The 22956-nt window shown below is 53.3% G+C and overlaps 1 protein-coding gene across 7 annotated transcripts in view; it reads right to left on the bottom strand.

Moving 5' to 3' along the window:
* The window catches only part of AMPD3 (adenosine monophosphate deaminase 3), a 42565-nt gene that overhangs the window by 13948 nt on the left and 5661 nt on the right, over positions 1–22956 (bottom strand). For 4 of the 7 annotated variants that reach the window (XM_082478121.1, XM_082478120.1, XM_082478119.1 and 1 more), the window contains exons 2-6: positions 17566–17791; positions 11633–11837; positions 8568–8730; positions 6112–6331; positions 3782–3911 (exon numbers count right to left, since the gene is read on the bottom strand). In XM_082478121.1, the coding sequence (XP_082334247.1) occupies positions 3782–3911; positions 6112–6331; positions 8568–8730; positions 11633–11837; positions 17566–17786 (939 nt within the window). In that variant the 5' untranslated portion in view covers positions 17787–17791. Of the gene's footprint in view, positions 1–3781; positions 3912–6111; positions 6332–8567; positions 8731–11632; positions 11838–17565; positions 17792–21784; positions 21906–22716; positions 22941–22956 lie in introns of those variants that run through there. The other 3 variants (XM_082478118.1, XM_082478122.1, XM_082478116.1) reach the window with 3 other exon arrangements.

Here is a 22956-nt window from a genome sequence, read left to right as displayed (position 1 = left end):
CTGCTCCAGCCAGGACACCCCACTTACAGGTGCCCGAGGTGCCATGCTATTCCACACCGCGTGTCCTCAGCCTGGCATGCCTTGCCTCCTTCCCACCGATCCATCCACCTGGAAATTTCCCACGACTTCCTCCACGTGGCAGCCTGTCCTGATCCCCCAAGCACAACGGATCATTTTTTTCCCTTGCCCAACCTGGGACTCTAGCACAGACACTCCCGTCACTGTTTATGTCCTGCAATCTGATCTAATAATTTTCTGTCTACTTCATCACTAGACTGGGAGCTCCGTCCTCAAGGACCATGTCTGATGCATCTAAGCCTCCAGCGCCTACCCCAGAGCCTGGTGTGATGTTGAATCTCAATGGATGGATGAATGGACCAATGAACAGGTGTGGGAGGTTCCAATAGTTTCGATGATACCCGCAACCTCACAGAAACCTGAGGACCCACCTAATGCCCCACAGAATCCCACACTGGCCATTGACCTCGCTGGAGCCCTCACAGCGTTCCCCCCAGCCTTAAAGAAACAGAGCCCTGGCTAAGCTGAGGGATGGCCTGAAGTCACAGTGAACATCCGGACCCCCTTCCATGAGCCCAGGGGGCCTGAGGGAGGTTCCCCCAGGAGGGTGGCAGCAGCCTCACTGACCAGCGTGCTGCCAGCTGCCAGCCCACACTCTGCAGTCCCTGCTGCAGCCGACCGGGCACTCTGCCAGGGCTGGGGTGAGGAGGCGGCTGACCTCAGGCCAAAGAATGCTGTCCACAGCTGGCCAGGCATCTCCAAGTCATGCCAAACCAGACATCCGATCCATTGAACCTCTGTGAGCTTTTTAATCAGCCAGCCCGTATCACTGACCAACATCACTCACTCATCAGGGCCCTTCCTGCCCTTAATCCTGCCACTCCTACCAGGAAGACAGACCACTAGGCATCAGAGAAAGGAAGCACCAAAAGTTAAAACGTCATCCAAAGCGCAGTACACAGGCTCAGGCACAACACGGATGGGCTGGGCTCATGCGGGACACACAAGCGAAGGTCAGCCGGAGTTATCTCATCTGGACACAGCTGGGCTCAACTACCTCAGCATGACTTAGCACATTCTGGGCTTTCTTGCTGTCCTCTAGCATACCAATGACACACTGCAGGGGGTGCAGCCTGTCCTCATGCCCAGGAGTCACTAGATGAGGGAGGAAAACAACTGGGTAATCCAGGAAGCATCTGATCGAAACTTCAAAATTACCAAGGTGATTCTTTTAGGAACAAGTAAAAGAGCCTGTCATTGGAGGTCAGCATTTTCAATTCCCCAGAAGATCCAAGAGCATTCCTTGCTTTCATCTAAGATCTGGGTCTAAACAAACAGTAGAGTTTCTAAACAGGGCTGGCCAATACCTGGCCCCTAAGCCAACGCTGACTATTTCCGCACCCGTGGCAAACATCAGTAATCAATTACAGCACTCTTCACTAAGCTTCGGGAGTAGCCTCAGGTAGCCGCTCCCAGTTGGTCAAGTTTGGCACAGAAGATGAAACCTATCTGCTATCCCTGCTATGACACTTAGACCGAAGTGGTTAAGGCCTAATCTTACCCAACTCCCAAGCAGCAAACACACTCAGTCCCTCATTATCAGCTCTGAGCAGAAACCAGTCATCTCAGTTACACAGTCCTGCTGGTTTGGCCTCATGGTGCCATAACCCATGATCTGATGTGATGCTGCAGGTAATTTCACAAGTACCGCCCACAATGACCCACAGCCAGGCACAGTTCCTGCCTCAGAGCAGGACCCTGGCCTGCCCCCATGACACTGACAGCCACTTGGAAGTATGGAGGCCACCTCCCAGCCCATCCTGAACTTCAGAAAGTCAGCTCTCCTCCCCTAGCACAGGCTTCCAGGGTAAGATGAAGCAGCCAGCACTCAGGAGGCAGGGAAGGGCAGGCACAGCCTGACCTGGACCTGTGTTTATGGATAGCTGTGGTGCCAGAGAACAGCCCACTGCGTCACAGCACGGGGCTCAAGGCCATCTCTGTCCAGAGAGCACATGAACCCCCAGACTGACAGGGAACGCGAGGACGGGCTCTGGTATGTAACCACAGCCCCTTCGCCCCCTGCCCCCTAGGACCCTCGCCCTCATGGTGGCCAGACAGCACAAACACCCACTGGGGCCCCGCCTTAGAAGCAGACAGTGTCGGAGCCAGTGCAGTCGGGCGCAGGCAGCAGGAAGCAGTCAGGCCCAGAGCGTGCACGTGGGCAGAGGGCAGGGCTGCGCAGGGCTGGGCAAGGAGTTTTCTTGGACACCCATCTGGGCGTTGCAGGGTTCCTTCGGGCAGGGCAGAGAGGAGCTGACCTAATGACTGAGGCACCCAGCTGTCTGAGCACCTGAGGGTCACAGGGAAGAAACAGATGGTGCTTGAAGGTGAATATGCCACGGAGGTGGTGTCTAACACACATCCTTCCAGCTCCGCCTGGAAATCCCCGAGACTCTTCCACGAGCCTCAGAGCCCAGGAGCAGAAGCCTAACCTGCACTCTGAAGGCTCTTGATCGCATCCAAGTGGGATGCGGCTTAGCAGAGGTGATCTCGGGGCTTCGCTGGAGAAGGCCTTCCATGTAGTACTGCTGAGTGCTCCCAGGCAGGGGGTCAGGGAGGCCTGCGCTGGGCTCCCCAGAGGAGACACAACCTCCTCTGGCCTACCCTCCCTTATCAAAGCTGACCCCAGGGAGGGGGTGGGCACTGGGACAGAGGCCCCTGTGGCGAAGACAACCCCGCTGTGACTCAGTTCAGATGTGGCCACCCCTCCTCCAGGCATAGCCTTACCCCACCCTTCTGTCCCAGAGCACTGCCACGTCCCCGCCCGCCTCCCTGCTGCCCCTGACAAACCCGTGGGCCCTTGCGTGATCCAGAACCTCACCCACACCTGCAGGCTTACTCCCCACAGCCCGCCACGAGCCTCTGCCCCCACCCCTGAGCTCCAGCCACACTGCACCCCTTGCAGTTGTGCCAGCACCCTCGCACTCCCTCCCGTCTCAGGCCGCTCTCCCCCTCCTGCTGCTTGTAGCCACAGCTCCCTCTACCTGCTGTGCCATCACTTCCACCCCCTGCCCTGCCCTCTGCCTGGCAAACTCCTACTCAAAGTCAGCTCGGTCCTGGCCTCTCCCTGAAAGACACCCCGGTCACACACCTATCACACTAACAGTAACAGGCTGGGAACTGCTTGTGGACAGGAAGTGACTCTCATTAGGCATCAAAGGCCCCACGCTTGGCACTGATCCCATGCTCGCTGTATATTAGTCACACGGAATAAAATGACAAAGCGGAAGGCCGTGATCACTTAACCTGCACGTCGGCCCCGACTGCGGCCCCTGCAGGCTTCGGGCCCTGAGCTCCCCACTCTAGGGCAAGGCCAGAGAGGGGAGCACGTCGGATGCTCTTCCTTCAATACGCCCCATCCAGAAGGAAGCAGAGCCACAAACTCCCAAGTCCAAAGAGGTCTTAATAGCTTTTTTCAATCCATGATAAATTTAATACATTCTCTACTGTAAAAGTAGGCTGGTCTCCACTCTTATAACCAATTAATAGGCCATGCCCTATTTCTCAAGGAGGAGGGCACGTTCCAACAGATACACAACATGGACAAAGGTTTCCACCATGTCATACCAAGTACCACCTGAGGTGTGGCCTGCCGCACGGAAGGCAACTGGCCAGTCTTCCCTCTGTACATAGGAGGGCTACACTGGGGGCCGAGCCCGGACGGGCTAGGGCACCGGCTCTGAACACCGGCCCGCTAACGCACCTTTCTCACGTTATAGAAGTCCCGGTGAGGGTTGCTCTTCAACTCTTTGAACTCGGCCATTTCATTTAGCATCTCGTGAAGGCTGAACTTGGATTCCAGAAAGTTCAGTCGCCGGTGACAATACGTTTTCCTGCAGATTGGGAAGGGGGAGAAACCACAGTTGAGGAGAAGGCACAGCAAGCTCTCCAGTTTGGAGACCTCCAGTGTCTGCGGGCACCGACCCCCGGGGGGAAAGTCAGGACGGAGCAGGGAGGGATAGGGAGGGGCCCGCTTTCTGCAGACCCAGCTGAAAAGTGTGGAACCACAGCCATGTGAGTTGATGGGGGCAGTAGAGAGCTGACTCTGCAACCTCACACGGGTTCCTTAACGTCTAGCCTTACGGGCTTAGGCAACTCATCCCAAGCTGCTGTCTCTCATGAACAGATATGGAGGCAGCAATGCCCAAGACTGAAGTGAGGGTTAAACTGGCTTATGTGTATGAAGGGTCCAACTCAGCAGAGTGGACACTCAAGGAAAATCTCCCTCCTTTAGCCCTTCCGTCTTTCCTTCCTCCCATCTATCCTCAGCCACCTTTCACTCCTTGAAAAGAGTTTCACCTCTGCCCAAAAGATTGATAATACAGTCAAACCCTAAGGCGTGACCTGCCCACCTTGGCTGCAGAGAACCACCCTGTGACCAAATGACATCCCCCAAACCCTGAGACCTGAAGACTTCTCAACTCTGAGGCTTCAGGATGAGGGAAGGATGCTCTGCATCGTGGGCAGACTAGAAATGTAGGGGTGTTGTTACCGGGACAGAAATCTCTGCAAGGGCTGATGTCCCCACCGGCTGGCAAAGGCCACTGCGGGTGGAAGCACTCACTATTTTCAGCCAACTGCCAGGTGCCTGTGTCCACAGCCACGTGGAACCTTCAACCACAAGCCAGGCCACCCTGCTTCCCTGTGGCCCCCAAACACACACAGCTCCTTTGGCACCCAGTCACTGAGACGTTCATAAAGAGCAACTGCCAGCCCCGCACCAGCACCATCACCTGTCAGCTGGATGAGCCCCAGAGCCAAGCACGGGAGAGTCCGGGTCAGATGGGATTCCCAAGGCCACCTCACCCAGTCCCTTCCCCAGCGGGACTCGGCCTGGCAGCCTCCCGGACAGGACAGCCACTGCTCACACACATGGGGAGCAGTCCCATCCCCAAGGCTTCCCCTCGAAGCTCCTGCTCACATTGGCTGAGGCAAGCTCCCGGGAACTACCCTTTCCCCTCCCAGCTCTTTCGTCTGCCCTCAGAGATCACCGAGGACCAAGACCCACTCTGTCCATCCCTTCGGGGCCCACCCTCCCGCCTTGGACACTGGCATCACCCCATTCCCAGCGAACCCCAAAAGGCAGGGCAAGAGATAAGTCCCTCAGCTGTGACCAGCTTCCTCACTCTCCCCCGGACCCCCAGTCCTGGCTGGGTATTCACAGCACAGCCGCTCTCAGAGGCGCTCAGGGCCCGGGCAGGCTGAGCCTCCGCTGCCGATTCGCTTAAGTGCTCACCAAGAAGCGAGGGCCCAAATTCAGGAAGACAGCTCCCTGCCAGGTTAGCTCGAGCCAAGCCTACAAGCATCATGGGGGTCGTGGCTCTAAGTTCCCAGGCTCCCTGTACCCTCCCCTCCAGAAACACAGAAAAATCAACACAGGAAGCAACAGTCTTCATCACTCCCCCATCTACAGTGACGCCCTAGGCTGGTAACTCTCTGCAAGGCTGCCGTCCCGCCTGTGGGGAGGAGTGACCGCCATTTTAAGGCGCACAGGTGGCCACCGGCAAGCAGACGCCCCACACCTGCGCGTGCAGAAGCGACAGGTAGTAGCAACTTTAAGAATACGCCAAGGGCTTCCCTGGTGGCGCAGTGGTTGAGAATCTGCCTGCCAATGCAGGGGACACGGGTTCGAGCCCTGGTCCGGGAAGATCCCACATGCCGCGGAGCAACTGGGCCCGTGAGCCACAACTACTGAGCCCGCGCGTCTGGAGCCTGTGCTCCGCGATAGGAGAGACTGCGATAGTGAGGGGCCCGCGCACCGCGATGAAGAGTGGCCCCCGCTCGCCGCAACTAGAGAAAGCCCTCGCGCAGAAACGAAGACCCAACACAGCCAAAAATAAATTAAAAAAAAAAAAGACTATGCCAGCCTGTGAAGGAAGATTGTGGCAGAAACCCACAGAGCACTGGGGAAAGGGGAAACCACTGTCTTTCTGGGGTGGTTTCGCTGAGGGGAAGCCCAGAGCAAGAGGCCTCTCCCGGTCCCTCCCTACAGGAGAGCAGCCTTGCAAAGAGAGGCAGACTCGGGGGGCTTACGTGGGGCCGTGGGTGATGAGAGCCAGGATGTGGCTCATGTCCACCGTGTAGGTCTCCAGGTCCGGGTAGGGCAGGCTGTGGGGCTCCCGGCGCTCCAGCATCTTCGTGTTGTCGTACACGTAGAGGACGCCCCCCTGCATGCGGACCAGGAAGCCCAGGTTGCGGGGAGCGTCATCCAGGCAGTACGGGTCCTCCTGGGGCGGCGGGGGAGGGTGGAAGTCTGCAAAACAGGACTGAGTGACGGCCAAGTGCCCTTCATGTCAGGGGCTCACAGGGGCCCAGAAGTCACGTTCCCACCGAGGCCTGCCCTGGTTGTCTGATCTAAAACCTAACCACTCCCGCCGCCCCCAACATCTCAGATCCCCCCCCCCACTTCCCTGCTTTATTTTGTCTCCTCCGCACTTGCCACTATGTAAAATAATTTCTCTTCTTTATCTTGGGTAGCATATGTTCATTTTGTTCACTGCTGTATCTCCATTCCCTAGAACGGGCCCTGACACACGGCTGGCCCTTTACTGTTTTAACTGAAATGAGCTTCAGTCTCCTGGGTACTTCAGGGACACGAGGCTTATGAAAAAGGGCAGCTGTGTCTTCTCCTAATAAGAGAACAGACAGAACCTGGCACTGCCCGGTGGGAATAACTGTCCCTGCCCTTCCACATCTTCCTGAGCCCGGGGAGGCTACGGGGCTAGATGGAGAAGCCATCCCCTCCGCAAATAAGCACAGAATAGGGAACGCATCTCCCCCAGAGACAGAGCTGTCTGTCCCCACGGCTGTGGGCTGTTAGCCCACAGGAGCCAGAAAATGCCTCTTGGCTATTTCCCAGCTACGACTTGGAGCAAACGACTTTACCTCCTGACCCTGTCTGCTCACCTGAGGATGACACCCTGCCTTAATGGGCTGTTGTGAGGGCTGCGGTAGCAGGTAGAGGAAAATGCTTTGTAAACAGTAATACACCGTAGGGCATTATTCTCATTACTCTCATAGTGGGTTTTCCTGGCTCTCGATAAGCTCTGTTCTGGCCAAGGAACAGGTTATGCTGAGCAGCAGTAGAACAGGGGCTTCAGCTCTGCGCGTCAGCCAACCCCGCACAGCGTCCAGCCGCCTGGCCGCCACCCCAGGCAGGAGGAGACCCTGGAAGCTTCATCCATGGAAGGAACGAAGGCGGAGTAGCTGCCTGGGCGTCCCCCATCAGGGCCCGGAACAGACTGCCCTAGAGCAGATGTGAGGCATCACAGGGGCTGAAGCAGCCCGGGGGCGGGGAACTGATGCCCCCCACACACACATCAGGCACGGCCACAGGCCAGCCCAGGAGTCCCCGATGTGTGCCAGTGCCTGTGAGACGCACGCAGTCCAAAGGCCTGGGGGGACCACTGCCTCCGCGTCACCACTCTCCCACTCGGGCCCCCGGGGACTCTGTTCTGTGTAAAACACACCTTGGACAGTCACTCCTGCCTGCCCGTTCCAGCACTGGAGCGGGTGGGGTCAACTTCCCTCAGACAGACAGGGAAATGGGTTCGGGAGGGCTGAGACTGACCCAGGGCCCCAGGGAGTAACAGATGCCCAAAGTCGAGGTCTCAGAGCTTCAAGGAAAGCAAGAGACAGGAGACATCTTGGCACCAACTCCACCCGGGGGGGCAGCCAGGGTCCTGGGTGCTGGCCCAGACCACCAGGCCCTCATCCGATCCCCCACCACCAACTTTCAAGATCGAGGTTTCCTGTTGTCTTCATTCATGTTGGTTAACTTATAGCCTCTACTGCTCCTGGGTCTTTCACAGGCCAAACAGACTCCACCAGAACCCATCCTGCCTTCTCTGATCCCTCCTTCCCCAAACTCCACTGCATCAACGTAACTGCTATTTACCAATCACTCCCCAGATGCCAGAACTGCACTAACGACTTCACGTTCATTCTCTCGTTTCATCCTCACAACTGGCCCGACAGATAGATATTATTAGTATTCCCATTTTACAGACTGAGAAACTGAGGTTTGGAGAAATACCTTCCTTGCCCAAGAAAGGGGTGGAGCTTAGATCGGAATGCAGGTGTGTTGGACTCCAGAGCCAACTTCCCTGCCCTGGGAACACACCCTCTCTACTTACCCACATGCCACCCACCTCACCACCAATTTGGCATTTACTGTCTGATTGTGTTTAAATATCCAGCATGAGACTGCCTGTCTCCCTAGAGGACTCCCAAGACCAGGGACTGTCTTTCACCCCCTCCCCTGCCTTGTCTCTCTCAACTTGTACAGCTCAACCAAGGGCAAAGTACACGGTGCACATGGAATCAATCCTTGGGGAAACCAGCAAAAAAATCAGTGTAGGAGAAGCCAATACCAGGGCTTCTGCCCTTAAAACACCACCTGGGGGAAATACGTCCAACCAGTAAAACATCCTGACCAACCCTCGGGCCATGCCCTGCTTGGAAGCCCACCTGCAGCCACAGCGCCGTACCTGGGAGGCCCTCTTCCAGAGGGGCAGCGTCTGCCCGCCAGTGACCCAGGTACTGGGCCGTGGTGTGCGGGAAGCGGTGATAGGCGAGCCGGGCATACTTCTCCCGAATTATCAGGGCCTTGGCCAGGCTCTTGGCAGCCTGTTCGTAGTCCTCCACGGTGATCTGCAGAAAAGGGTGCACACAGCAGGCCTGAGACCGCTGACCTAGCAAGACCTGCCGCAAGGTTGGCCCTCAACTGGCAGCAGGGAACTTGCGTTTGGGGAGCATTCCCACCACTGTGGGCCCAGTGGCTCCCTGTGCTTGAACAGTTTGTACAAACACCATGGTTTATGCTGGACACCCAATTTCCTTCTGGGAGCCTGGAATTGAGGGATGTGCTCTGCAGACGTGCGGTCAGCCCTAGTGAAAACCTTGGCTGCTGAGTCTCTAATGAGCTTCCATGGTAGAAGATACTTCACCCATGCTGTCACAATTCAATGCTGAATGGATTAAGTGCGTTCTGGTGACTCCACTGGGCGGGGTTGCTGGGAAGCTTGCTGCTGGCCTCTTCCAGACTCTGCCCCATGTACCTCTTCCCTTTGCTGACTTTGCTCTGCAGCCTTTCCCTGTAACAAATCCTAGTCCTGAGTACAGCTCTGCGCTGAGTCCTAGGAGTTCTCCTGGCAAATCACTGAACCCGGCAGGGGTCTTGGGGACCCCCAAACACAGGAGGAGATTTGGGGCTGTTGGAGAGAGGCAGGTACCCCAGAGAGGATAAATCACAGGAAGTCACAAAGTCAAACTTCAGACCCTGATCTGATTGCGTCCCAAAGCCCAAGTATGCTCTGCTTTCCCAGAGCTGCCTCACACTCAGAGATAAATGAGATAAATTCCCACCTTCCAGTGGGCTCGTTAATCTTTGTCTGTTGGGAAGGACAGGTGTGGAAGAAATCTGAACGTGCTGGGGGAGACAGTCATTCATAAGAGGGGATATGAGATGCAGCAGAGGGAGGTACAAGAGGGACCACAGAGCCGGAAGGCTGGGGCCTGGACCGTGGCCCCTCTGCTTTAGTAAAAAAAAATCATTTTTAGTTTTGAAATGTTGTAAACATACAGACAAGCACTGAAGATAATATGACAGACACCCATGTATCTACCTTCCAGAGCTAACAATTTTAATATTTTGTATTGTTGTTTCAGATGTCTTATATGTTTACATAAATAAATCATCTCAGATAACAGCTAAAACTCTGCCCTCCTCCACCCACTCCATCCTCAGAGGAAGCAAGTTGGTATATATCTTTCCCATGCACGTTTTTATACTTTTACTTTTTTTTTTTTTCCTTGCCTCTTGTTAAGGAAGGAGCTTCTCCTTTCCTGACTCCAGGTGTCCCCATGAGGGGGTGTTAATTCCATTTTACACTTTCTGATGGCTTAGGAGAGCAGCAGGAATAGGTGAGCGGACAACACCGTAGACACAAATGTGTCCCTGCCAACAATAAAGCCAAATACTCTGTCTGCAGGACCGATGGACTCAGCGGGGCAAGGGGCTCAGGCCACAGCTGGAGGTATCAGAGACGTGCTCAGCGTCCCAGCGGACCAGCCAACCTGTAAGCACTGCAGACCTCATGCCTGGCAGCTGACCCACTGGGGGCCAAGGCGACCTGCAAGGTCAGCCTGCCTCTCATGCACTGGTGGCTCTCTGGGGACCACTCACCAGTTCAGGGGCTCTATGCCCTACAATGTGCCAAGCAGGAGACCGATTGAAAGGAGCTAGTTAATGCACCAGGCCAATGTCCTCCCCCGCTTCAGCTGGCTGTCAGCCCACCTCTAGTCTCCCCTTCCACTGTTCTGCCCACATGCCAGAGGCTGGGTGGACACCACGGACTCCTGGTCAGGATGCTGTATCTCCAGACAAGGCCTGTGTTGTTTCCAATCCAACCAAAATTCCCATCCATAGAAAGGAATTTAAATAAAGTATGGTTCGTCCACACAGTGGAATACTATGCACTTGTCAAAAAGAAATAACAAGGAAGTTCTTGATCTATTGATATGGCATTATCTCCAAGATGTACTGTTACATGAAAAACCTAGGCTCAGTATAATGTATAGTAACTACCATTTGTGTAAAAATAAATAAATCAACTACATGGGCATAGTAAACTGTAGGTACACAGGCCCTCTATGTGAGAACACACCAGAAACCAAAACCAAGGACTGCCTCTGAGGAGGGGAATTGGGTGGCTAGAGGACTGATATAATTTTTGTACCTTTTAAATTTTAAGTCATATGCAAGGATTTTCTATTGCTCAAAAAATAAATTTTTTTAAGCTAGAAGAAAATGTATACAAGAGTAATAAGTCACTTTGCTTTCTCAGATACACTATATACTCTAAAGCTACTGTTAAAAAAGAGGAGAGACAGAATAACAAGGCCAGTTGAGGCACGGGTAGTAGGTTGAGGGCCAGGGAGATGGAACCAAACCTGGCACTAAGTGATATTTCTCTTCAAAAAACAAGCAATAAAAATGCATCATCCAACCAGGTGAAAGTAGCACATTTTCAGTGACTGAGTTAACCGACTTGGTGCAAACCAAGCTTGTTCACTTTCTTGTCGAGACCTGCTCGTCCTGCTTGGCTGGTCTAGCCTGTATTTAAGGACATGAGTCCAAGCACAGAGGAGGAGCTGAATCAGCAATAACTGATTTCGCACAAACCAATCAACACCAGGACTTAATCCATTTAACATCTGGGAACACTAAAGAGCCCAAGCTGGAATCGTCCCCCATAGGCTACAGGGACACAGAGCAGTGTTTCTGGGCCCAGAGCACATATGGAACCTACGGGCCACACGGTGTACCAACCTGCAGCCCTAGGCCCTCCTCACAGGGAGAGCAGCGCCCTAGACACACACCCGCTACCTCGCCTAGAACCCTCCTTCTCCCCAGATCCTGTGCCTCCTGCCTGCTACCTCCCAGACACCCACAGACCAGGCCAGGCTTCAGGGCTGGGCGTGACCCCACGGGACCCCAGCTTTGGCACAAGGCACATACAACACTCACACAGCCCCCGCAGAGACGCCTTACCCCAGCACAGTAGTCTCCGCTGATGGTGACCCGCTGGAACTCGGGCATGGCATAGGGCGCGGGTGCGGGCTGGGGAGGGGCTCCGGGGAGCACAGGAGCTGTGGGAGACATGGCTGGGCTGGCTGTCGGGGGGCCCTTCCAATCTTGCTGCGTCGGCATTTGCAGAGACAGGGACTGGGACCGAATCATCTTAAAACTTTTCTTTCTAAAAGTCGAGGACAAGGAAAAGTGAAAGAAAGCAGCAGCGAATTGGGGCGAGTGATGAAGAGTCTCTGTTACGGACATGGCAGGAGAATTTGCCTCTGATTAATCAGCGGTGCTGGTCCTACCGTTAAGGAGTTTCTAATCATTCGTGCCTTCCCCTCTCACACGCGTCTCTCTGCATGCAATATCCCAGACACCCCTCCCTGCGGCCACCAAGAACTGCTGTGGCCCGCATTTGCAGGGCGCGTGGAGCATGCAAGTAGGCAAGTGTCTCAGGAGACAGAGAGCAGACCACCCTGCAGGGGTCTAACACCAAGGGCAGGTGAGGTGAGCACGATGTCGAATCAACCACCATGCTGTCTCCAGACAAGCCAAACTCTGAGTCCCAGCACATGAACAGTCTCGATCACAGTGCACGTCACAAAGTTAATAATTTGGGGCACTGGAGCCAGAAGAGACTGTGACAATCAACCAGTCCCACCTCCTGTTTTCATAAAGGAAGAGTCAGGGGACCAGAGATGGGAAATGGCTTATACAAAGTCACGGCAAGGTGCCCCTAGCCCTTAGCTTCCCACCTCCCTGGTACCCTGTCACACCGGTTGCTCCTTCCTCTAGCCTGGCATGTGCCCTCCTGGCCGCTGCTGGGGCAGGCACAGATCTGTAGCTTTGTTATGGGAAAGGGACTGATCAGCATCAGTTTCAGGTCTCTCTGGACCTGTCACCTTGGCACCAAAAGATGATTTCGCAAACTCTTGGGGAAGTAAGCACAAGGTTGGTTTAAAATGCCACAAGCTCGTGCTTATTTGCAATGCTGATTAGTTAATGAGAAAGGTGAGGGTTCACAAATTAGTAATGTTTCAAATGACACCGCCCCAAGTCCTAGGATCCCCAGGCATAGAGTTAAGCAGCAGGGAGGTGAGGCCATCAGCACTCCCCTGTCCCATGTCTCTCCCCAGCACTGCCACCCAGTGATGTCCAATGCCAGCAACCAGCTGACTACTTGCCCTCCTGTGCCACAGGGCCCAGCAGCCTCCTGGGTACTATCCCAGCACAACCAGGGCCTACAGCCACCAGCGAAGGACTCAGTGACAACCGTGACCCATCAGAGCCCCTAGAACCCCTCCTTTTCTCCAGGCACCGGTGACACCTACAGGGTGTGGGGAAATCAGCTGATCTCCAGACGGACCTTATGACTCACCCGGAGGCAGCTGTCGTCCTCCTGGCTCTTGGCCAGGTCTCTTCTCACAGACCCACGGCTGATTTTTCAGGAACCACCAATTTTTCCCTGCTCTGTCTATACACCCACTGCTTGCCTATGGCCCTCTGGTCCTTATCTGCCCACATGTGTTATCACCTCTTTGGGGACAAGACTGTTTAGACCTGGAAAATGGAGGCGGCCCTTTTTCAGAAGTTTGTCTTTGCCCTGACCCTGACCCTACATAACAGATGCACTGAGTTGTTCAGGAAACCCAGGCTGGACTCCAGGAACCTCCAGCCTAGGCTTTCCCCAGCCCACCATCCATCCATCACATGGAGCTGAGTCAAGCATCCTGTTCCAAGGAAGATACCAACTCATGTCTGTCAATCATTCCTCAGAGGCAGACTCACCTTGAGCAATGAGGTTCCCACTTTGGCATCTTTTGGATGTTCACACCTAGAGGAAGAGCCGTTACTTTGGGCTCCCTCTCATGTTCTGACAGGGTCAGCCAGACCCTGTGAGACTCTGGCTTCTGTGTCACCCACACATCTGCCAGGTCACTGTTTTTATCTCTATGCCAACTATACCCCCGCAAGCCTCAGCCAATGCTGCCTGATGACCAGTCCTGCTAAGGAAAAGCAAGGTGACATCTAAGGTGAGAAACAGGTAAGAAAGTTTAAAAACAAAACAACCCACAATTAGAAAGCTGGAAGGCTGCCTAAGCCAAAGCCCACCAGACTTGTCCAAGGAATGTCCATATTCCTCTGCCCCAATGAGGAAGCCAGAACCCACCAGCTGGTGCCCTCAAGTTCTCCTTCTTGAAGACATCCATTATGGCTCCAGCCTTGGTCTTCAGGTGAGCCCCAGACTATCACATGTGAACATGGGCTGGGAGCTTGGACTTTGCAGGGATATGGGACAGGTTTAACAACAGATGGGGCAACTCCTTAGGGCCCACACACCATGGGCAAGGGCTTGGAATAACCAGAGCTAACTACTAAAGCTCGCCTCTAAGAAAACTGGAAAAGCTAAACGGAGCCCAATGAGAGGGCCCTGTGTTCATCTTCTATAGCTGCACTACAAATTGCCACAAGCCTGGTGGCTTCAAGCAATCCCCACTTGCTGGCTCGCAGTTCTGTAGGTGAAACGTCGGCGTGGGCTCAGCTGGGCTCTATGTCCAGGGTATCGAAAGGCCAAAACCAGGCTGGCCACACTGGGCTCTTAGCTGGAGACCCTGGGAAAGAATCCACTTCCAAGCTCATGCAGGTGGTTGGCAGAATTCATCTCCATGTGGGCCTAGACTGAGGCCCATGTTCCTCGCTGGCTATTGGGCAGGGGTCACCCTCTGATTCTTGTATGTAGCGCCCTCCATCTTCAAAGCCCAGCACAGCGCCTGGCTCTGGCGGGAAGGCTCCATATTACCATTTATATTCCAGAATGTCAGGGAGCAGCCAGAGACAAAGAGGAAGCTGCAGAGAGGGTTCCTCCTGCAAACGGTTCGCATCTGAATATTTGCATAACGGTGCCTCTACTGAACAGCGAGGCTGAAAGATAAAGCTGGGGGTGCACAGCTCCAGATGATACTGGGACATCTGACAGGCAGTCTAGGGACCAAGCTGTCCTCTGGCAGAAAAGAACCCAGTGGGCAGCAGGGAGCCATGGTCCAGCTTTTCCCTCCATTTCATTCAGAAGCCGGCAATTATACCCTGGGGAGCAGCCCCCAGTGTCATTCCAGTGTCTTCACGTGCAACCAAGGACCCCAGCCCTGACTGGAGATGGGATAGCCTCGTGGTTAAAGTGTGGGGTTCTACCTTCGAAAGACGTGGATTTTAGTTTCTGCCCTGTCACTTACTGGCTATGTGTCCTAATCAGCAAAATCGAGATAAGAATATCCACTTGATAAGCTTCATGTGGGGCTTGAAGAATGAAAGTAAACTGCACAGACCAGCACTTAGCCCACAGTAAGCAGTAGCTGCTGTTGCTGCCCATCTCTGCCGCAGGAAGCTAGACAAATAGTTAACATCTCCATGGGGCTTACTGTGATCCAGGCACTGCCCTAAACCTTTTGCATATGTTAAGTCCCTCATTCCTCACAACACCCCAAGGAAGTAGCTCTTTATCATATCTACTTTTTACAGATGATGAAAAACTGGGGCACAGAAAGGTTTCCTAATGGGCCCAAGGTCACAGAGTATACCAGGGAGTGGTAGAACACAGTGGCCCAGAGAGCCGTGGCCACCCTTAGGTAGTATCTGTGGTGGCAGTGGAGAAACAGGATGTCTTTCTTCTGCCACACATCCACTGCTCACCAACACAGGCTAAGTCCTGGGCTGGATCCTGGGGATCCAGTGGGAGCCAGATAAAGTCCTCAAGGAGCTTCCAGTCAAAAGGGGCAGGCAGATGCAAACCAAGACCATCACAACCTAACAAGTAGGGAAGGAGCAAAATTTCTGGAGATGAGCTTGCAGAGGAATTTCTGAAAACCACGGAGCATCGTTTGGACTTAGAGTAAGAAGGCTTCTATTTTGCCATTAGCCTGGGCATTGATAAGAAGAGAAGACTCTCTTCTGCAGACGTCAGGCCCAGTGTCGCTCTGTAATGGAAACTGGCCTCAGAAACCTATTCCTAGTAATACGAAATGCCAGGACTCCTTCTCACTGTTAAGGGTCCAAAATGCTCAATTCTTAAGACACAGAACGCCCTGCAGACCATTCAGTTCATAAAGTCAGCCCTCTGTTCAGTCAGTGCAGTGTGGACCAGGGTCTCCACCATCAGGCTCTTCTTTACCCTCCAGGGAAGACCTGTCCCCACCTCACTCAGCACAAGGCTGGCGCTCAGAGCTGGCCGATGGCACCAACGACCCCTTCACTTCACAGCCCCTCAGAGGAAGGAAAGCACTTATTTTTTGGATGATGAACCTCTGTTCTTGCCTTCATACAAGTACTGGACTTTTTACTACTTTCCAAAAAAAGTTAAGGAAATACTGAAATTCTGTCCTACCAAGAAAGGAAAGGACTTGCCTTTTAAAATAAGGCAGTACCTTAGGCAGGACCTGATGATGCACTAGGTTGCAGAGAAGGCTCAAGTTCTACTACGTTAGCTATTGGGGTCTGCAGTATGCCAGCCAGCCAGGCACCCAGCTACAGCCCTGCCAGACACGTTCTCTAAGCTTTTTATTCTTTAATTCTGCTCTCCCAGGTGAGATAAGCTAAAAGGGTGAGGGCTTCCCAATGCACTTGGACAAAGATCCAAACTATTGGGTTGGATAAAAAGTTTATTCAGGTTTTTCCATAACATCTCACAGAAAAACCCGAACAAACTTTTTAACCAACCCAATACTTATCAGGGAAGCACAGACCAATCTGATCTGGGCCCTGCCTACCCCTCCAGCCGGAGGTCATGGCGCTTCCCCCTTAACCACACCTCTGCCCAACATGGGCCTCCTTGAAGATCCCTGAGGGCCTTTGTCCTGGCTGCTCTACCTATAAGACTCTCACCCAGCTCTACCCAGAGCTAGCTCCTTTACGCCCTTGCATCAGCTACAATGTCACCTCCTAGGAAAGACCTTCCCTAAGTACCCAGTCTGAAAAAGGACTCTCCCTTCTCCATGCGTCAGCTGGCTGCTGGCTAGGTTTGGCCAGTGGCAACCAGTGGGGGAAACCGGAACATGCCAGAAGGATTAAAGCCAGGTATCCCTGCCTCTATCTCTGCCTTGGGAGGCATCTCTGCAGCTGTTGCCTCTCCCCCTAGGCTCCATTTTCCACTGACAAGGCCACCGCAGTTCCAACTTCTCTACCCCAGGCTCCCGCAACACCACCTCTCTCCACTGTCTCTCTGCCTGGGGTGGTAGCTGCTTCCTACTGTGTCTAACCTCTGGGCTGCCTCTCTCCCCACTGCTTGCCTCCTTGGTTCTCTACCCCCTGTAACCAATGCCCTGCATGAAAATCCTATTTCCATTACTCAAGTAGTTTCTGCTTTTCTGGTTAGACACTGACTAACACAGCACTTATCATAACTTGTCATTTTTTCAATTAAGTAGTCCAGTCACTTAATTACTGCCTAGACCGACTGTAAGCTCTACAGAGCAGGAACTATATCTATCTTGTTCACTAATGCATCCCCAGTGCCCAGCACAACACCTGGCAAATAGTGAGCTGAGTTAATTAACAATGCAAAGTACATATACATTGTTAATTAACAATGCAAAGTGATGAAAAGAAGTAAAACTGATGTTTCCCAAGAAATCCTCAAATTTTCAGAAAGAAAGTGGAAATGTCATTTGGAAACGGTGTGTATTTGTGCACATGATTTGTTATTAAATCATCAGTAGAGAAAGTGGGTTTTGATCTTTTCAACCAAACAAAGGCACCAAGACACACTTCAGTGAATAAGCGGTGAGTGAAGTAGTCTTTGTTCAGAAATAAACTCAGTTCCCAGGGCAGCCAAGTTCACACGAAGCGTCTCATCCAGGACACACGCCCACAGCCTGCCTGGGTCTGAACAACCCCACACACAAGTCAGGGGGACAAACCTTTTCGCCGTCTCCACAGACTTCTGCTCCGCCAGCTCCTTCTGCAGCTCCCTCTCCTTGGCCTCCTTCTGCCCGATGGGGCAGTCCTCGGGGACGGTGAAGAGGGACAGGGCATCTTTGCTGTCCTCTTCTCGGAGCACTTTAGCGAACACCTTCTCGGCCAGGAGCCGGACTTGCTCGTCCACCTCGGAGATGTTCAGCTTGGGGAACTGGCGCGGCATCTCGACTGGCAGAAAAAGAACCAGCGTGAGCCTTCAAGAATTACTGGACCACCTGAGTCACTGGTGCATGGCAGGAGAAGATACCGAAAAAAGGGCCAGATGCCCCAGTCCTTGTGGTCAGCTGTCTACTTAGGGACTCCCCAGACCAAACTCAGCAGGCCAATTTTTAAAACTAGCTCCATAAGTGATTGGATGTGAAGGGTGTAGGTCCAGTTACATCTCACGAGAAAGCCAACGTTCAGAAGTGAAAGAATGAACTGTCCCACCAAGTCTACTTCTGTTTTCCTGAACCCAGGGAATCCTTAGCGCGTGGGCAGCCCCGCCCCTCCCGCCTTGGTTTCCACGACGGAGCAGGAAGCGGAGAGTTCAGAAGCCCCCTCCTGCAGGCTATGAGGAGGCCGTGCCAGGTACTACGACGTCCAGACTTGCTCCCCACTGCACAGAGGGGAAGACCAAAGACCAAAGGGCTTAATGATTAGCATAAGGTCCCAGGAGATCCACAGCTACATTCCTCACCACATAAAATGAGGCCTTTTGCTGAAATGAAATCATAATTCCACCATCTCCCAAACCCTCTGGAACTTCTAACAAGACAGCAAATAAAATAAAGGTTTGGGGACAGGGAGACTCTTTACCTCTCACAACCCAACTGAAAACTCACTTCCTCAAAGAAGCTCGCCCTTACCCTCCTCTGCACGCTGGTTCCTCACTGTCAGTAGCTGGTCTAAATCACCTGGTTGGCTCCTTTCTTTCCTGTCTTTCTGCCTGTCTGTCTTTCAACACTTACATAGCCCATAGTAAGTACACTCTGCCAAGCCCTATAAATTTACTAGCTCAGTTAATTCCCATTTTACAGATGAGAGAATGAAGGCACAGAGAGCTAACTTGCCCAGGGTCACACCTCTAATAAGTGGGCAGAGACCTGAGCTGTTCTCAGTCTCCGGCTCCCCTGTCCCTTTCCTCTCTAAGCCTCTGCTGAGGGATTTGAACGCAGGCACCTGGTTCCTGCATCTGTCCTCTAAACCACTACTCTGTGCTGCTTCTCTCTGCCTATTTGGGGGTCAGGGCAAGTGTCCTCACTGTCCCTCACACTTATGGAACAGACCAATACTGCATCCTCTCCACAAGCCACCTTCACCAGGAGCGGCTCTGGAAGAGGCGTTTCCTATCCATCCAGTTTCTTTAAGGAGGGTTTAAAGAGAGACGTGGCTTTGTCAGCCCGACAGAGGAGGATGAAGGCGAGACAGTGCCCGGTTGCTGCCTGGCAGGGAGAGGAAGCAATTACAAGGGAGGAGGGACTCACTGAACAACCTTGGGGCAGTCATTCTCTCGGCCTCACAGTGTTCTCACCTGTGAGATAAGGGGATTAGACTACATGATCTCCAAGGCCCTCTCAGTTCTAGGTACCAGGGAGGTTTCTGGTGCCTGGGGAGCCTTGCTGCTCTGGTCTTCTCTGCGGCACGTGGGTCTAATTCTTGACACAGACAGGAATGAAGCAAGCAGGCTGGTAACGGGCAGGCACAGTACCCCTGTGGGCCCCTAGACTGTGAAACCAATTTCCTCCTTCCCCCCCCACCCCGCCCCCAGGGCCAGGCCTTTCCTGGGCCTCCTTCACCCTCAGGGGCCTGAGTGGGAGGGAGCTGGGAGGAGAGAGGCAGCCCAGCATGCAACTGCTGGTCTGTGGCAGCAGAGACCAGGACTGCAAAGGCTTATCCTGCAAAGATGAAGAGGAACAGCTGACTGTGGAGATTTCCACATCCTGATAGCAGAGAGAAGGGGAAGCTGGAAACTATCAGAGCAGAGGCCAGAGAAGAAGGTGACAGAAGAAAGAAATGGAGAGAAAGACAAACAGCTAGACCCAGGAGGAGCTATTAGGGCAGAACAAAGCTGGGCCCCCAGCCCTCAACTCCAAGGCCCTGGGCAAGTGCAGCATTCCAAAACCTCACATGCATATCAGAAGCAGACCTCCAAAGGGCCCCAGGCAAGAGGCAGCAAATGCCATAAACCATTCAAGCACCTGACAGAGTAAACCCACTTCTAGAAATTGTTTCTAAGAAAAGAATCTGAAGGAAGGAAAAAGCACAAACATGTTTACCTGCACTCTTTATATAAATAGCTTTAAAATGTCCAAATGAGAGCATACTCACTTGAAAAAAAACATTAAGCAACCAAAATTATAACTATGAGGACAGTGCAATCACATAAAAAATACCTTGTGAGGACTTCCCTGGTGGCGCAGTGGTTAAGAATCCGCCTGCCAATGCAGGGGACACGGGTTTGAGCCCTGGTCCGGGAAGATCCCACATGCCGCAGAGCAACTAAGCCCGTGCACTACAACTACTGAGCCTGTGCTCTAGAGCCCCCGAGCCACAACTACTGAAGGCCACGCGCCTAGAGCCCATGCTCCACAACAAGAGAAGCCACAGCAATGAGAAGCCCGCACACCACAACGAAGAGTAGCCTCTGCTCGCTGCAACTAGAGGAAGCCCGCGTGCAGCAACGAAGACCCAACGCAGCCAAAAATAAATAAATAAATGAATTTATTTTTTAAAAAAATTACCATGGGAGATAACAGCAAATGAAAAAATTAATACATGAAACTGTACCGGTGCTTTGATTACAATGATAGGAAAACGCATTCCCTCATGAGCGAGGGCTGCAAGAGACACTCACTCAAATGACCAGACGGTAGGGTCACCTGTGTGAGAGGCAATATCTGATTTTGATCATTAATGCTATTGTAATGTCATTTGCACAAAACAAACAAGATAGAAAGAAAATGAATAGACTTAAAAATTATAAAAAGAGAAAAATAGGAAAACTAATCAGACCTTTACATCCCAGATTTTGGCAATCAGGGTCCTCTCCCACCTAACCCACACCAGAGAGAGGCTGGTCCAAAGGGAATTCCACCACTGAGACCCATCTCTGCATTAGTTCTTGCCTCAGATGGAAGCTGCCCACCACCACCTTCCTACGCCCCCCACAAACACACACAGGCCTGACCCAGCCACACCCCACTAGGTACCCTCAGAAATGGGCACCGGGGGGGGGTCCTTTGGGTCTGAGGGCTCTTACGCCAGATCCTGCCATGCTTTTCCATGAAGCATTTTTAGTTTGCTCAAGTCAACTAAACACACTTTTCAGGATGCATCTTTCTACAAAAGATCTTCCTTTTTCTTTAGCTCAAATAGCTTTAATCAGTCTTCTCCAAACTTGGTCCCACCAGAAGTCAATACCTGTTGCTATGAAACAGGTCCTATGGTCAATTATTAGGGGGACACCGCATTCCACAGCCTCTTCACCCCAGATTCACAGGGCACACCAAAGACTTGAGGATCACAGAGTACCATCTCCCCATAGACCCCTTTTTGTCAGAATCCATACGAATCTCCTACAGAACTACTACCAATGTCTTAAATAACGGGTGAAGACTCCATTCCCTGCCTTAGTATTGACCAAGTAACCCAGCTGGGGTGCTAGGCTAAGTCAGTGGGCCTTAGGAGCCTTCTGGACATTTGCTGTCTCTTGCACATCCTTGGCAGACAGCTCCCACCTGCCAACCCCTCCCCTCCAGAGCTTGCCTCTCTTCTCAGACCCAGAGACCCCTGCCAGGCCAGGCATGCAGAAGAAAGGCCACCATACACATGCCCGGCAGAGCTTCAGCTCCAGCTGCCAGTTCAAGCCTGGCTTTCAACCACTTGTCAGCTGAAGCCAGCAGGCTTAGGAGGCTCAACTGTGAATTCCCCCGCATTGCCTGGTGATACAGCTTATGTCGCTGTTACATATGATACAGTACCCTCCAATGAGCTTGGAGGCAAAGTGTCCCGAAGTCAGAAAGCTGTAAAATACCACCAATTTCAACAAACAGGAACATTTTCATAGCATCATGACCCCTCCAGAAAGGCAGCACAGTGCCTCTTAAATCCCCTCCTTATACAAATGATGCTGTTCCTTGCTCTTGCCAGACTTCCACAGTTAGAACCCATGACACAGACCTGAACCTGGCACTGGAGTCTCCATGGCTGATCCTGAGGATGCCACCCAGGTGACTCACTTCGGCCAAGGGCTGCGTGCTGCCCGGGAGGCTGAGCTGAGTCAGTGTAAGTGCAGCTAGCTGGGTTCTGCCTGCTGCTGGGGTGGGAGGTCTCTGCTTTGCATATCTGTGAGCAGCCCTCAGCAAGAGCAGGAAAAGTCTGGGCTGGAAATTCTTCCGTGAATATGAAATGGAAGTGGAAAATTTCCAAGAGTCCTACAGGGCCCAGGTAATGCTAGTTATCATGGCTGCTGTGTCCAGAATGCAGCGTCCTGGCCCCGTTCACAGCCCTCTTCAGAGCAGGAAACTAAAGCAACTGCTGCCCAATGCAATAGTGCATTCAGCCTTCCTGACAAACCACAGACGATAAGCCACAGCCTCCCTCGAACGTCCAGACCCCTCCTGAAAGCTGAGCGCTAACTGCCAATACCATCACCTGTGCTGCTTCCGTTTTAAACCCCACCTCGGGCTTGGCCTGATGACCATCTTACCAAGGGAAGTCGTCTATACACACAGAGCCTGCCCTGGTCCCCTCAGAGGGCCCCCCAAACCGTCCTGAGGGCACCCCAGGACTGGCGGGGGGGAGCTCTGGGCCAGTTGCCAATATGAGCCTCTCTCCACCCCCTCTAAAAGAGGGAAGGGCCAGGAACTGGAAAGGACAGAGACTCAGGGGGAGGGGACCTCTCAGCGCAGGAGCAGACAAGGATGAAAAGACGGGCGTGCCCTGTCTCATTCCTTCCCTTTTTCCCTGAAAAGAGCTGCACATCACAGGTGACAGGGCGGCCTGACCAGCTCTGCCAGAGCACATGTGCCTGCCCACCCATCCACACCCGGGGAAGCAGTGCCTCCCGCCTGACCCACCCAAGCCCTCCTACCCCAGCCTCCCCTTCTTACTGCCGCTCTCGGCTCCCACGTGGGCCTCCAGCTCGCAGGAGCCTCCTGAGCGCCGGCTGGACGCGGCCACCCAGCCACCACAGCTGCCGCTCTCCCTGCCTCAAGTGACCCGCGGAGCAGTCAGGGTGGATCACAACAGCATCACGGGTCGCAAAGCTCCACTCTTCATCTGCCGTTTAGGAGAAGGACGGTCCTCTGTGGGGAAGCTCACAGCAGACACACAGCTTCCCCGGGACTTAG

The sequence above is a fragment of the Balaenoptera physalus genome, assembly GCF_965194825.1.
Source record: "Balaenoptera physalus genome assembly, chromosome: 10".
Classification (NCBI taxonomy): domain Eukaryota; kingdom Metazoa; phylum Chordata; class Mammalia; order Artiodactyla; family Balaenopteridae; genus Balaenoptera; species Balaenoptera physalus.
The sequence above is the reverse complement of the archived record's forward strand: the minus strand, read 5'-3'. Positions and strand labels throughout refer to the sequence as shown.